Source organism: Hemiscyllium ocellatum, chromosome 25 (assembly GCF_020745735.1).
Source record: "Hemiscyllium ocellatum isolate sHemOce1 chromosome 25, sHemOce1.pat.X.cur, whole genome shotgun sequence".
NCBI classification, from domain to species: Eukaryota; Metazoa; Chordata; class Chondrichthyes; order Orectolobiformes; family Hemiscylliidae; genus Hemiscyllium; species Hemiscyllium ocellatum.
The window spans coordinates 43,894,824-43,909,221 of NC_083425.1; the positions used below are offsets into that span (position 1 = coordinate 43,894,824).

Below are 14,398 nucleotides of genomic sequence, written 5' to 3' on the forward strand. Positions count from 1 at the left end.
AGCTCACCAAGGCTCCTTCAATAGTACCTTGCAAACCCACAGTCTCTAACATCTAGAAGGACAAGAGCAGCAGATGTACAGGAACACAACCATCTGCAGGTTCCCCTCCAAGCCACACACCATCCTGACTCGGCTACTCCTTTGCTGTCAAATTGAGCTTCCTAACATTACTACAGGAACCTACATCATATGGGAAACAACAGTTCAAGGAGGCAGCTCCACAACCACCTTCTGATGGGCACTTAGGGATGAGCATCAAAATTCTGGCTTTGCCAGCAATGTCCACAGCTGTGAAAAGGACTTCACACAAAAAAAAACTCCAGATTGCTGCAAAGGCAGGATAGAGTCTTAGAGATGTACAGCATGGAAACAGACCCTTCAGTCCAACCCGTCCATGCCAATCAGATATCCCAACCCAATCTAATCCGCTGTAGAAGATAAGCTTAAAGAAACAGAAAATGTACTGAAATGTCTGAAAGCCAGGTAAGATTGAAGAACAGTACCTCCAGAGAGTTATGCAGCAATTATACCTGCTTCACTGTAAATTTTTTCCAGCAGGTTTAATCAACATAATCTTGTTTCAGTGAGTTCTGGAGAGTTCTGATTACACACCATAGGGTGAAGGCACTCAGTCTTTTTACCAGGGTTGGGGAATCAAGGACTAGAGGACATCAGTCTAAGGTTAGAGGGGAAAAAATATATCAGAACCTGAGGGGCAACGTTTTTTTTTACACAGAGGATGGTATGCATATGGAATGAGCTGCCAACAGATATGGTTGAGGCGGGTAAATTAACAGCATTTAAAAAGCTGTTGGACAAATACTCAAATAAGAAAGGGTTAGAAGGTCATGGGGTGAAAATGAGGACTGCAGTTGCTGGAGTACCAGAGTTGAAAAATGGCGTGCTGGAAAAACACAGCAGGCCAGGCAGCATCCGAGGAGCAGGAGATGATTCCTGAAGAAGGGCTTATGCCTGAAACGTTGATTCTCCTGCTCCTCGGATGCTGCCTGGCCTGCTGTGTTTTTCCAGCACTACAGTTTTCAACTCTTCAAAGGTTATGGGCCAATTGCAGGGAGATGAGGTTAGCATTGATGGTCATTTTGGTCAGTTTGGACCATGGGCCTGTCTCCATGCTGGAGGACTCTATGAGTGTAATCAGTTTAAATTCCACTAGTTACAATACTAAAATGTCAAATCATGCCCCTAAAGTATTAGTCGGGGTGTCAGGGTTCCTATTCCTGCGATATCACCACTAACCCTACCGTCTCCTTATATTATCAAAGCGGCTTAAATGTGTCTTGGCAAAACAACATTCTGCCTGACTTCCAAAGCTTTCTGAAAGGTGAAATTATACCCAAGTATGTCCCATCAGCTTCTTCGCCATCATCATTAAAACAGACCTTGAAAGCATGCTCCAAAGCAGGCGCATCATCGAAAGCCTGACTGAAAATAGTCGCCAGTCGGCGGTCAAAGTCCTCAATTTTCTGCTTCCATACCGAAAAATCTTTTGCAAATTCCTAGTAACCGAGAAAACAAATCATTTATAAACAAGGTATATTCACTCTCTGTGCAAATATTTTCACGAATTCTTCTTGAGTAGAAGTTGTTAAGGTGTCACCAGACTATACCCCAAAACTACCAACTTAAAAACAAACCGCGGTCAACAGAAATAAACCAGAGGTTAGAAAAAATTCTTGGTTGAAATCAAAAGTACGTCTGTGGCAAGACTTCCTCTTTGATATTTATGCCATGAGCTGCTATCAAAGCTAAAGCATAATATACCTTTGCATTGTTGTGAAGAAGTGCTATCCAAAATAAATATTTATAATATAATTGACTGTTTAGTCAATTTATATTTCTTGAAACTTTTGAAAAAAGTGCTTGATAAAGCAAAATATACTAGCTATAGCATTAACCGCATTGGATTCACATGGAACAGGTGACTTTACTGGAGTCACCAGGTCTGCAGCACTTTGAGAGAGACAGAGAGGCCATATGACCCAGTCTGAGAATGAACAAGGAATTGGATTTTCTGTGAATTTAACTATGACTTGGCCAAAGGTCTTTTCGGATAATATTGGTCAATGTCATACTTTGTCCCCCGGGGGTGCGTGTGCGAGTGCGTGCGCGTGCGCTGGTTGATAAATAGATGTTATATACTTGTACAGTTTAAACATTTTGTATTTTAAACATCCTTTTATCTTTGCTCAGGTAAGTTTTGTTTGTAATAAACTCATTTCTTTAATTGCTACATATGAAACCTATCCAATTTGTTTCTAATGCTGATGTAGAGAAATATCATCTCTTTTAAATTTAATCATTATTGTAACCTGTGGAGCAGTTGAAAGGGATGCAAATCAGTTCATTATTCCATTCTGGACAGGAATAGAATATTTAAGATTTTAGTGTATACCATGTTGGAATACTTGCAACACTGATTTATATTTAAATAAATCAAATTTACTTAAAATGCATTGACACACATACATGCATTTTGCAGACATCCCATTTTTTAGTTTTGTGCACTGTGCAGGACATTTTTTGAGAACATTTACATTATGTGTGTATGTTATTTAAAAAGTCTTTAATGTAATAAAACTTAATTGTTGCTGTTTTCTACTTCATATGAATGGATTAGCTTTGCAAGGATCAATTGTTAGAATAGATCCAGTGGCACTGAACCACTTACATTATTCAACACAGACTAAGTAGAAACCTTGCCTAAATCAACACCAACATGACCAAAGTCACTGCCCTCGGTTGCGTGACAAATTCTGTTCCCTTGCCAATGACTGTATCCATCTCTAGTGCAAACCAGAGAATGAATCAGATAGCTCAGAACACTGGTCCTATATCTGACCCCAGGATGAACCTCCAACCACACCTCAGCATCATTACTGTGATTGTCCAACTCCAAATCAGTAACTATGCCACATCCTGCCCATGCCAGCACATCCACCACTGAAACTGCTCAATGGCCTATCCGTTCAAAACTGGTGTTCAGCCAATCCTTATGGAAAAATTTTCTAAGCAATCAATCTGAGGTTAATATCGAGGGCTAAATTGGAGAGAAAGCACTATGGAATGGCAGGGGACATTTGCACACCTAGCTCTTGGCCTAAGAATAAAATCAGACATCAAAGTTAGAAAATTCACTACAAATCACGTGTGTTCTGTTCGATTTTCGAAAATGACGACACAATGAAGTATTGCATCTCATATGTGACTGGCACATCAGAAGTGTAGCATATTAAATGTACATGTGGGTTAAGATGCATGGATTTTCAGGATCCATCATATCCAATGCATTCTCTTTCTCGTGTTTATACACAGCCAAGAACTAAGACAAAAAAAAGTCCTCCAAAACGTGAATGTACAGTAAGTACCCAACTACCTGGTTAGCAGGATCCAAACAGTCATAAGTATGGTCTGTAAAAGTTTTATACAACTCCTGGAATTCCTCATAAATTCTTGCCACCTGCTGGCTCAGAATCTTGCCACGAATCCCTCCGAATTCAAGCTTTTCCAGTTTAAATATATCTTGTGCTGTCACCAAGAAGTCCTAATAACAAAAAGCAAGATAAAAACAGAAACATTACAATTGGTTTATCTTACGGCTTCTGTAAATGCCATCAGTGCAAAAAAATTGAAGAGAAACTTATTTGTCCTTCTAACAGTGTGGTTAACACATTTCCCTTTTGTATAACAGAACCATTTAATGCAGAAACTCAGTTTAATCCTGATCATATTATTTTGCAATAGTTTCTTTATCATTTTAATTCCATCCTTCAAAAGATTCTCTCAAGTCTGATTTGAAATGTGTTCCTCTTTTGTTCTTAAGAAGCCTGGGTGAATGACCGATGATCCGAGGTGAAGCACATGACAGAGTGAAAGGCAAGATGTGTGCACATTCAACGATGGCATCGAGACTCGTACAGCAATGAATAATCTAAACCAGTTCAGCAGCAGAGAGAAATGGACCCCTTATTTGAAGATGTCCTCTAAACTGAAGGAAGACTCACACATTTAAAGTTCAGAAACTCCAAACATGTACTTACCACCATGGAGTTCCTGCTGAACTCAATAGGTCAAGAAAAGAGACCGCAGATGAACTGCTGATCCCATTTGAAGGTGTTGATACCAATTAGACTGGGCAGGCTATTTAAGATGCACAGCAATGTGTAGCAAAAGATGACTATGTAGCAAAGCAGTGAAATTTCAAGGAGATATTTTCTACATTCATTCCATATAAATGGTGGCAGCTCTCCAATTCATTCAGAGGTTTGGAATGAAATTCCTTGCCAATTGAAAGGCTGAGCCCTTGACACAATACTCACTTTCTATCTTGATACTGACCACTCGGTCAGAATAGTGTGAAAGTGGTTTGCTCCATCACCTTCCCCTTGTTTTGAGAATAGTAATGAGAATGTTTGGAAGATTTAAACTCGTATACAATGTATGAGAAGGCTCAAAGAGCTAAATAACTGACACTTGCTTCTAATCTGCAATGATGATAGATGCACAACTCAGAATCTATTTCAGTCAAAGCAAAATACTGACATGCCGAAACTCCGAAATAAGAACAGAAAGTGCTGGAAAAAAGCAGTAGGTCAGGCATTATGCCTGAAGAGAGAAAACAGGTTAACATAGAGTCTGATAGGACTCCTCTTCAGATCTTGAAAACCTATTGCTTTTGGAGAAAAGGAAACTACTAGAAAATAGCATGGTTAAATTATTAAAAAGAAAAACTGAGAACTGGGACTGTAAGTATTGAATTAAAGAACATCAATAAAAATGACTGGGCTTCAAGCATGGCTAAGTACTTTGAATTTTCTCTGCTTCTAGAATATTAAAAGCAGAAAATACCGTTTTTATTAAATTCTCAGAACAATATAGTGAAAAAGGATATAATGAATAAATTAACATCTCTATCATTCACCATCCATATCCCCTCATCCCCTATAGAAGTCACTTCATGCCTTCCACCTAGACCCATGGCCCCTAATGCCCCCATGCCAGGCTATGGCAATTCCATGCCATTCACCATATTCTGTATAAAAGGGATGAATCTCAGTGACAATATAAAGTGCAAAAGCTTCAAATCAACAAGTCATTCATTACTTTGCAATAACTTGGGAAAAAAAAATCCTCTTACTCTCCAAGTGTAGTGCTGAGGTTGGCAAGTGTGTGATGTTTGTAGTGCCACGTCAGGGTGGGTAATAACTTTTGGGTGGCATGGTGGCTCAGTGGTTAGCACTGCTGCCTCACAGCACCAGGGTCCCAGGTTCGATTCCAGCCTCGGGTGACTGTCTGTGTGGAGTTTGCACATTCTCTCCGTGTCTGTGCGGGTTTCCTCCGGGTGCTCCAGTTTCCTCCCACAATCCAAAGATGTGCAGATCAGATGAATTGGCCATGCTAAATTGCCCATCGTGTTAGGTGTATTAGTCAAGGGTGAGTTTCTCTGAGGAGGGTTGGTGTGGACTTGTTGGGCCGAAGGGCCAGTTTCCACACTGTAGGGAATCTAATCCAATCTAATCTACTCCAATCCAATAGAACTTTATCAGGCAGAGAGTGGTGCATGTATGGAATGAGCTGCCAGAGGAAGTCATGGAGGCTGGTACAATTACAACATTTAAATGGCACCTGAATATGAATAGAAAGGATTTAGCAGGATATGGACCAAATGCTGGCAAATGGGACTAGATTAATTTAGGGTATCTCGTCAGCATGGACAAGTTGGACCAAATGGTCTGTTTCAGTTATATACATCTCTATGACTTGAAGTGTCAATCGTCTAGCACTTTAAGGTATCAATAAGAAAAAAATACAGTATTTAAAAGTTGCGCAACTAAATATTGTGAAACTGGCATAAGAAATCATGAAGCCAAAGCTCAATCAATGTTTTCTATGGGGCCCAGGGTTTTAGCAGACTAATGGATGACTTGCAGCTAAGTCCTCTGTGCAATCTTCCCTGACAGCCCCAGGCTTTCATAGGGTGGCTTGGGTGCTGAAGGCGGGAGAAAGTTCCGGAGGACCTTACTTTTCAAAAGGATTCATCATGTCAATGATAGTTCACAACAACTTTAAGAATCCTTCAAAACCTGAACTGACTATGAAAAACTGCAAGGCAGTGGCCATGCCTGTTACTGCAGTAGTGCTGCCCAGGTTGTGACAGCAGGTTACAGACTAGCAATACAAACAAGCCCACACCCTCAACAGGCATTCTAGAATATTGAAGATGCTCAGAGATTAGGTTGGGAATCCCAGAAATGGGACTACCCCTCCATTTTTTAAGGCTCCCAAGTCGTTCTGATTCATTGATAATCAAGACCATGTTTCTTCACTTTGCATGCACACACTTATTGTCAATGGTGATAGTAAAACTAAAATTGGTGAATTAATAAGAAAAAAGGAAATGAGTTGTAATTTCAGGAGTCCGTTGGCTGCATTATGTTTCAGAATCAGATTTCGATCCACAATCTATGCAGAATATATCATTTAAATCACAAGCTGTATAACAGATAATCAGAAATTTCATATGTAGTTGAACATTATCTCCACATTGATAACTATGACTTCTGAGATAAAGGATATATTTGCAAGAATTATTCTCATACTGGATTCTAAGGCACATCATGGTCAACAGTTCTAATCCCCACCTCAATCTGCTGAAGTCTGTCAAGAAAGGAATTCATTCGGGTGAAGATCAGGAGAGAGTTAAAGTCCCACTCTTTCACGTTTTCATCTTCCTTGTAGTACATCTGCAGATTTCCTCGCTTTTCCTCATACATTTGCTTGAACAGACACAGGATCTCGACAGCCTCCTGTACTTTGCTCAAGTTTTCCTCCACTTCGCCTTTCAAAATGTCTTCTGGATTGAGATAAGTGCGAGACTGCAACATGAAAAATGACACACATTCAAGACCAAATGACCAAGAGAGAGAGCTCTGAAGAATAATGCAGTCACTTATTGAATTCTAAATGGTTTTGATGCATTTATGAATGGTCAGAGCCCCTGGGGATGTTGTACCTCACATGATTTATGAAGACCAATGGCTCAGTTACTAAGCTCAGCAGTACTCCCCGTTGACTGGCTATCACCTAATGTCAAAGAGAGGGGGTAAAGTCAGAATGGAGCATAACTTTCAGATGGTACCATTTTACAGCAAGGGTACTGGCAGAACATTGAACAGAGCTAGACAAGTATGAATACCAGCCTGACACAAAACATAGAAAATAGGAACTGGAGTAGGCCATTCAGCCCTTCGTGCCTGCTCCTAATACAACATGATCATGGCTGATCATCTAATTAAGTATCATGTTCTCCATTGTCTCCCCATACCCTTTAAAGTCTCTGGCCCCAAGAACTATATCTACTTCCTTCTTGAAGACATTCAGTGTAAGACGTACATCTAACTCCTTCTTGAAAACATTTAATGTTTTGGCCTCAACTGCTTTCTGTGGCAAAGAATCTCCACAGCCTTACCACTCTCTGGGTAATGAACTGATTCCTCAGCTCAGTCAAAAATGGCCCATCCCATACCCTTAGAGTGTGATCTCTGATTCTGGGTTCGCCAGTCATCAGAAATATACTTTCTGGATTTACCCCATCTAGTCCTGTTGGAAATTTATAGGTTTCATTCTTCTAAACTCCTGTGAATATAGTCCTAACCATTGCAGTCTCTCTTCATACATAATACTGCCATTCCAGGAATGAGTCTGGCAAGCGTTTGCTACACTCCCTCAAAAGCTAGAACTTCTTTCATCAGATAAGGAGACCAAAACTGCACACAATACTCCAGGTGTGATCTCACAAAGACCCTGTACAATTGCAGCAAGACATCCCTGCTCCTGCATTCAAATCCTCTCACTATGAAAGCCAACATATCATTTGCCTTCTTCATTACTTGCTGCACCTGCATGCTTCCTTTCAGCGACTGGCACCCAGGCCTCACTGCACCTCTCCCCTTCCCGAGCTATCACCATTCAGATAATAATATGCCTTGCTGCTTTTGCTACCAAAGTTGATAGCCTCACATTATAGTTCATCTGCTGTGCCTTTGCCACACACCCAGCCTATCCAAATCACATTGAAGCATCTCTGCATCCTCCTCACAGCTTTGTGTCATCTGCAAACTTGGAGATTTTACATTTCGTTCCTTCATCTAAATCAATATATATATTGTGAATAGCTGCAGTCAAACCACTGACCTCGGTAGTACTCTACTCGTTATTGGCCTTCACTCAGAAAATGATCTTTTCCTTCTTATTCTTTGCTTCCTGCCTACCCAATAGTTCTCAGTCCATTTCAATACATTACCTCTCAATCCCATGTGCTTGGATTTTACTTACTAGTCTCTTATTTGGGATCTTATCAAATGTCTTTAAAAGCCCAAGTAAATCACATACACTGGTTCCACCTAATCAACTCTATGAGATACATCATCAAAAAATTCCAATAGATTTGTCAACCTTGATTTCCCTTTTATAAATCCATGTTGACTCTATCCGAACCTGTCACTGGTTTTCCAAGTGGTCTGCTATTTAATTTTTTATAGTGGACTGTGGCTTTTTCCCCTTCTACTGATGTCAGGCTAACCAGACTATAATTTCCTGCTGTCTCTCTACAGCCTTTTTAAACTAGTGGAGTTAGGATAGTGTGATGATGCTGCCACTTAAACAAGATTACTTTGTCCTTGGGCTTTTCTAGATGTCATAAAGGCAGAGGTACCAAAATGCCTGGAAAGACGCTCATTTAACAATAGCGAGGAAGTCAAAAAATGTGGCATAGGAAAAGCATAGCAGGCCAGACAGCATCTGAAGGAGCAGGAGAGTCGAGGTTTCAGGCATCAGCCCTTCATTAAGAATGTTCCCGATTCCACATTTCTGATGAAGAGTTATGCCTGAAACACTGACTTTCACGCTCTGCAGATGCTGCCTGACCGACCTGGTGTGACTTTCCAGCCACACTTTACGACTCTGATTTTCCAGCATCTGCAATCCTCACAACATCCCATAAGTATTAGTGGGGAAATGGTGTTGGGAAAACTGATGGGATTTAAGTTCTAGCAAATCCTCCGGCCCTGATAATCTACAGCCCAGAGTACATAAGGAAGTGACCGTAGAAATAATAGATGCATTGGTGGTCAACTTCCAAAGGCAGGGGAGTGGCCAGTTCTCCCAGTTCAGGTTTGTCCTACTTTGGTTTTATTGCAACAGTGAAAAGCTATTGGTTTAGCTGTAACAGAAGCTGCTAGTTTAGCTGTAACAGAAGCTGCTACAGTGCAAAGAAAAATATCACAACCTTCAGCAGATGATTCTTGACTGACTTGTCTCACTGACATCTCTTCTGCCTGTATTTGAATTTATCTTTTGCCAAGGGTTGAGTTTATGGGATGTTGTGGGAATTGGAACAGCTCTTTAGTTAAGTTGCTGTGTTGGGTCAGTTAAGTTTCCAATCATTAAGTTATTCTAAATTCCGTTTTCTTATGTTTGTGTTTCAACAGTAGTGTTTAAATAAACTCTGTTTAACTTAAAGCCGAGTGGTTTGACCAGCTGCATCTCACCTGGAATATCCACTTCACATCTGCCTTTAAAATAAAAGATTAGGGTCTAGGCTATCTTCTTAAAATATTTTGAGGGGGTCTGGCCTGGTCCATAACAGCAGCTACCCACAGGAATTGTTCCAGAGTCTGTGAAATCTTGGAAGTTGACCACCAATGCATTTATTATTTCTACAGCCACTTCCTTACGTACTCTGGGCTGTAGATTATCAGAACCTGAGGATTTGCTATACCTTAAATCCCATCAGTTTTCCCAACACCATTTCCATGCTAATACTTATTTCTTTTAAACTTCTCCCTCTCAGTAGATCTTGTGTTCTCCAACATTTTAGGGGCACTATCCGTGTTCTCTTTTGTGAAGACAGAACCCGAATATACGTGTAATTCACCTGTCATCTCTTTGTTTCCCTGTTTAACTTTCCCTTATAACTTTCCCTGTTTCTGATTGAAAGGGACCTGGAACAAACTGACAACATGGCAACATTATCAAGGATCAAATTACATGCAAAGTTTTACAAGTCTAAATTTAGCTTTTCGACTGTTTAACAGAACAAGAGATATTAGCATCTTTCATGACCTCAGAACTTCTCAATTCACTTCCTGAAGTGCAGTGAATGTTGTAATGCAGGAGGTTTACTTTAAGCAACCAGTTTACACGAAGTAAATTCTCAAATGATTATAATGACCAGATGCTCTGTTGTCGATTGAGCCAGAGTTTGCAAATGCAAGATTTGCAATTTGCATTTTGTTTTTGTTTGTCATGGGATGTGGGTGTTGCTGGCTGGGCCAGAATTTATTGCTAGTCTCTCATTGCCCTTGAGAAGGGGCTGTGAACTGCTTTCTTGAACTGCTGTAGTTAAACCCATAATGCTATTAGGGAAGACTTCAGGACCTGACCTGGTGACAGTGCAGGAATAGGAGGACAATCTCAAAGTAGGGTGGTGTGGACAGGAACTTGCAAGTGCATTCCCTAGCAAATGCTAACCTGAAACCCATACAGATAAAAGAGGACATTGCCTGTGGTCACTGAAAACAGAAGGGTGTCCCACTGCAAACTTTCCTATTGCACTTCACATAGCAGTTTCAGCCATCGTACCTGTTGAATGAGGAGGTTGCAGCTCTCCTGTAGTAGGACAATGATACGTGCTGGAGTGTTGTAGTATTTAGATCTAGCCCAGATTAGACATATCAAGTGCATGAGGCAGCTAATCAGGGGCTTCACCTCATTGAACTCCACATTCTCAATATCCTCGAAATGGCGCTGGAGTGGCTTCAAGTGTAGATTAATATCCCTCGCCTCAGTCAGAGCTGGCAGCAGATTGGAAAACAATATTAGACAAAATAAAACCACCTCTTTATTACACAGAATGGTTTAGCCATATAAAACTGTTGCTTAGGTTGGGTCTAATGAGCTTACAAATGCTCAAGTATTTCGCAATTCAGTTGGGCTGTCACAGCCTGTCACTCTTCCACCAGGATTACTCACCACTTCCGTGTGAACATTCTGCTGGTAACTTCCAGCTTTGAATTTGCTTTGTCTTGCTGCAGACCAAGACAGAAATTGGAGAACGTTTCCAGGCAGAGCCCTCTCAGCAATTGTAACTTCAAATCATTAACACAACAAGGCTTCAAATTTAAGGTACAGATTTTGTTCCCATTGCAGTCTGGTGTAGTGCTGTGTGAACTGACAAAATTCTTACAAATCCCAGAGCTATGAGATTGATGAAGATACCACCCATATACACACACAGGAACTAAAGAGAACAAATGGAAGGACAAAAATCAACAGACTGTGCAACAGTCACCACTTGTTAATTACAGCTCGATTTAACCTCTTTGGACTTTAATACATTTTAACCCTGGACCTTGGCAGCTGTATTAAATATTCACAGCATTCAAAGGACAAACCTTTGAAACAAAAATAAAATACAGCGAAGATACAAATCTGAAATAACATCTGAAAACACGCAAATCAGGATGTAGAGGTGCCAGTGTTGGACTGAGTTGGACAAGGTCAAAAATCACACAACACCAGGTTACAGACTAACAGGTTTATTTAAACACACAAGTTTCCGAGCCCCGCTCCTTCTTCCGGTGTTAGTGAAAGAGGGAGACCTTAGACAGGCTCAGATCATGAAGCATTTGTGGAGAGGGAAGCAGAGTGGTTAGGCAAGGATTGCCCTTTAGACCTCGACACACCCTCACTACAGTGGAGCAATTGTCCAGCAATGACTATCCCTCAATTGGTTCATTGGTGGTCAGAGGGCAGGCTCACTCTGCAATAGCAAATAGCAAGTGGGGTCTCAAAGCTGGAGGGTCATAACACACAAGAACAGAAGAAACTGGAGCAAGAGTAGGCCATTCATCTTCCTGAGATGACCCCTACATTCCATAGGATGGTGCCTCATCTGTGCCAGGCTTCCTTTTTCTTGCCAGCTCCTCAGAGGCCTCAAAATTTCTAAAAGAATTTATCTATCTCCTTTTAAATGTATTCAATACTCCAGCCTCCACAACTGTCTGGGGGAAGAGACTTCCAAACATTCACTACCCTCAGGGAAGAAATTCCTTCACATTTCAGTTTTAAATGACTGTTCCCCTATGCCCATAGAAAATTGCACCTTTTTTTGTAATATGTATATGTAGCCAATTTACTTTTCTGGTCAATTTTCTCCCTTTTTGTAAGCTTTTTAGTCCACAAGAGTCCCATATCTTCTGGCCTATCATTAGTTTTTTGCCACCATATATTGCCTTTTGATTGGATACTTGGATACTGTTAACTATGGATGGCTCATCCTTCTCATCAAGGTTTTCATTTCGACTGGAATAATTATGAAATATCTGCTTAAATTTCTGTCACTGCTCATCACTGATCATCCCCTCAGTGTATTTTCCTCATCTGCTTTAGAGAACTCTTCCTTCGTACAAAGTAAGTGCTCTCATTTAAGTGGTGGACATTGATTTAAGACATGAGCTGCTCTCCCTCAAACTAAATTTGAAATTCTACTCAGTCGTGATCAATATCCCCGACAAGATCCCTTATTATTCCTATCTCATCGAACATTACTAGGTTCACATTAGTAGGCTAGCAATAGCCTGTTGCCATGTAGATCTAAAAGGAAAACCCAATACACACCATAAACCTGTCAATCATGTTACCACTGTCCACCCAATTTGTCCAGTCAATATACACTTGCAATGCCCTTCTCGCCCGTGTTGATAATTCCCCATTTATACTTTGTCTCACAGTGATGCAATTTTTCAGGAGCCAAAGACAATTCACACCCATGACTTCTTTCCCTTGCCATTCCTTATTTCCGCCAATTTGATTCTACGTTATGAGCTTTTGAACCTATATCACTATTCACCATGAGATCAATACCCTTCTTAGTCATACAGCACAGAAACAGATCCTTCAGTCCAAACCAGTCCTTGCCGAATATAATCCCAAACTAAACTAGCCCCACCTGCCTGTTCCTTGCCTTCACTAATAACACTATCCCAACTCCTTTTACTTTTCCCTTATTTTTCCAAAATTTCAAATGCCCTTGAGGATTGAATCCCCTGGCCCATATCCCTCCAAACCCTTCCTATTCATATACCCATCCAGATGCCTTTTAAATGTTGCAATTATACCAGCCTCCACCACTTCCTCTGACAACTTATTCCATACACATACCACCCTCTTCGTGAAAAGGTTTCCCCTTAGCTCTCATTTCTATCTTTCTCCTCTCACCCTAAACCAATGCTCTCCAGTTCTGTACTCTCCCCCCGGCCCACCATACCAGGGAAGAGACTTTGTCTGTTTATCCTATCTGTGCCCCTCATGATTTTATACACCTTGAGAAGGTCACCCCTCAGCCTCTGTGCTCCAGGGAAAACAGCCCCAGCCTAATCAACGTCTCCCTATAGCTCAAATCCCCCTAGAAGTGGCAGATAGAGTTTAATTTAGATAAATGCGAGGTGCTGCAATTTGGTAAAGCATTTCTTAGCAGGACTTTACACTTAATGATAAGGTCCTAGGGAGTGTTGCTGAACAAAGAGACCTTGGTTTGCAGGTTCATAGCTCCTTGAAAGTGGAGTCGCAGGTAGATAGGATACTGAAGGAGGCGTTTGGTATACTTTCCTTTACTGGTCAGAGTATTGAGTAGAGGAGTTGGAAGGTCGTGTTACAGCTGTACAGGACATTGGTTAAGCCACTGTTGGAATAATGTGTGCAATTCTGGTCTCCTTCCTATCGGAAGGAAGATCCTGTTGTAATCTGAGGTAACCTTCTTCGCTATCCACTACACCTCCAATTTTGGTTTCATCTGCAAACTTACTAACTGTACCTCTTATGCTCACATCCAAATCATTTATATAAATGATGAAAAGTAGTGGACCCAGCACTGATCCTTGTGGCACTCCACTGATCACAGGCTCCAGTCTGAAAAACAACCCTCCACCACCACCCTCTGTCTTCTACCTTTGAGCCAGTTCAGTATCCAAATTGCTAGTTCTCCCTGTATTCCATGAGAACTAACCTTGCTAATCAATCTCCCATGGAGAAACTTGTCGAATGTTTTACTAAAGTCCAGATAGATCACGTCCACCACTCTGCCCTCATCAATCCTCTTTGTTACTTTTTCAAAAAACTAAATCAAGTTTGTGAGACAGGATTGCCTATGCACAAAGCCATGCTGACTATCCCAATTCAGTCCTTGCCTTTCCAAATACATGTACATCCTGTCCCTCAGGATTCCCTCCAGCAACTTTCCCACCCCAACCTAAGGCTCACTGGTCTATAGTTTCCTGGCTTGTCCTTATCACCCTTCTTAAACAGTGACACTACGTTAGCC

General features: G+C 41.0%; 1 protein-coding gene across 3 annotated transcripts in view; it reads right to left on the bottom strand.

The window, feature by feature from the left end:
• The window catches only part of LOC132827851 (dynein axonemal heavy chain 9-like), a 504,454-nt gene that overhangs the window by 446,170 nt on the left and 43,886 nt on the right, over nucleotides 1-14,398 (bottom strand). For all 3 annotated transcript variants that reach the window (XM_060844602.1, XM_060844601.1, XM_060844600.1), the window contains 4 exons: nucleotides 10,660-10,871; nucleotides 6,660-6,893; nucleotides 3,395-3,562; nucleotides 1,401-1,517 (listed from right to left, as the gene is read on the bottom strand). In XM_060844602.1, coding sequence (XP_060700585.1) covers nucleotides 1,401-1,517; nucleotides 3,395-3,562; nucleotides 6,660-6,893; nucleotides 10,660-10,871 — 731 coding nt within the window. The remainder of the gene's footprint in view (nucleotides 1-1,400; nucleotides 1,518-3,394; nucleotides 3,563-6,659; nucleotides 6,894-10,659; nucleotides 10,872-14,398) is intronic.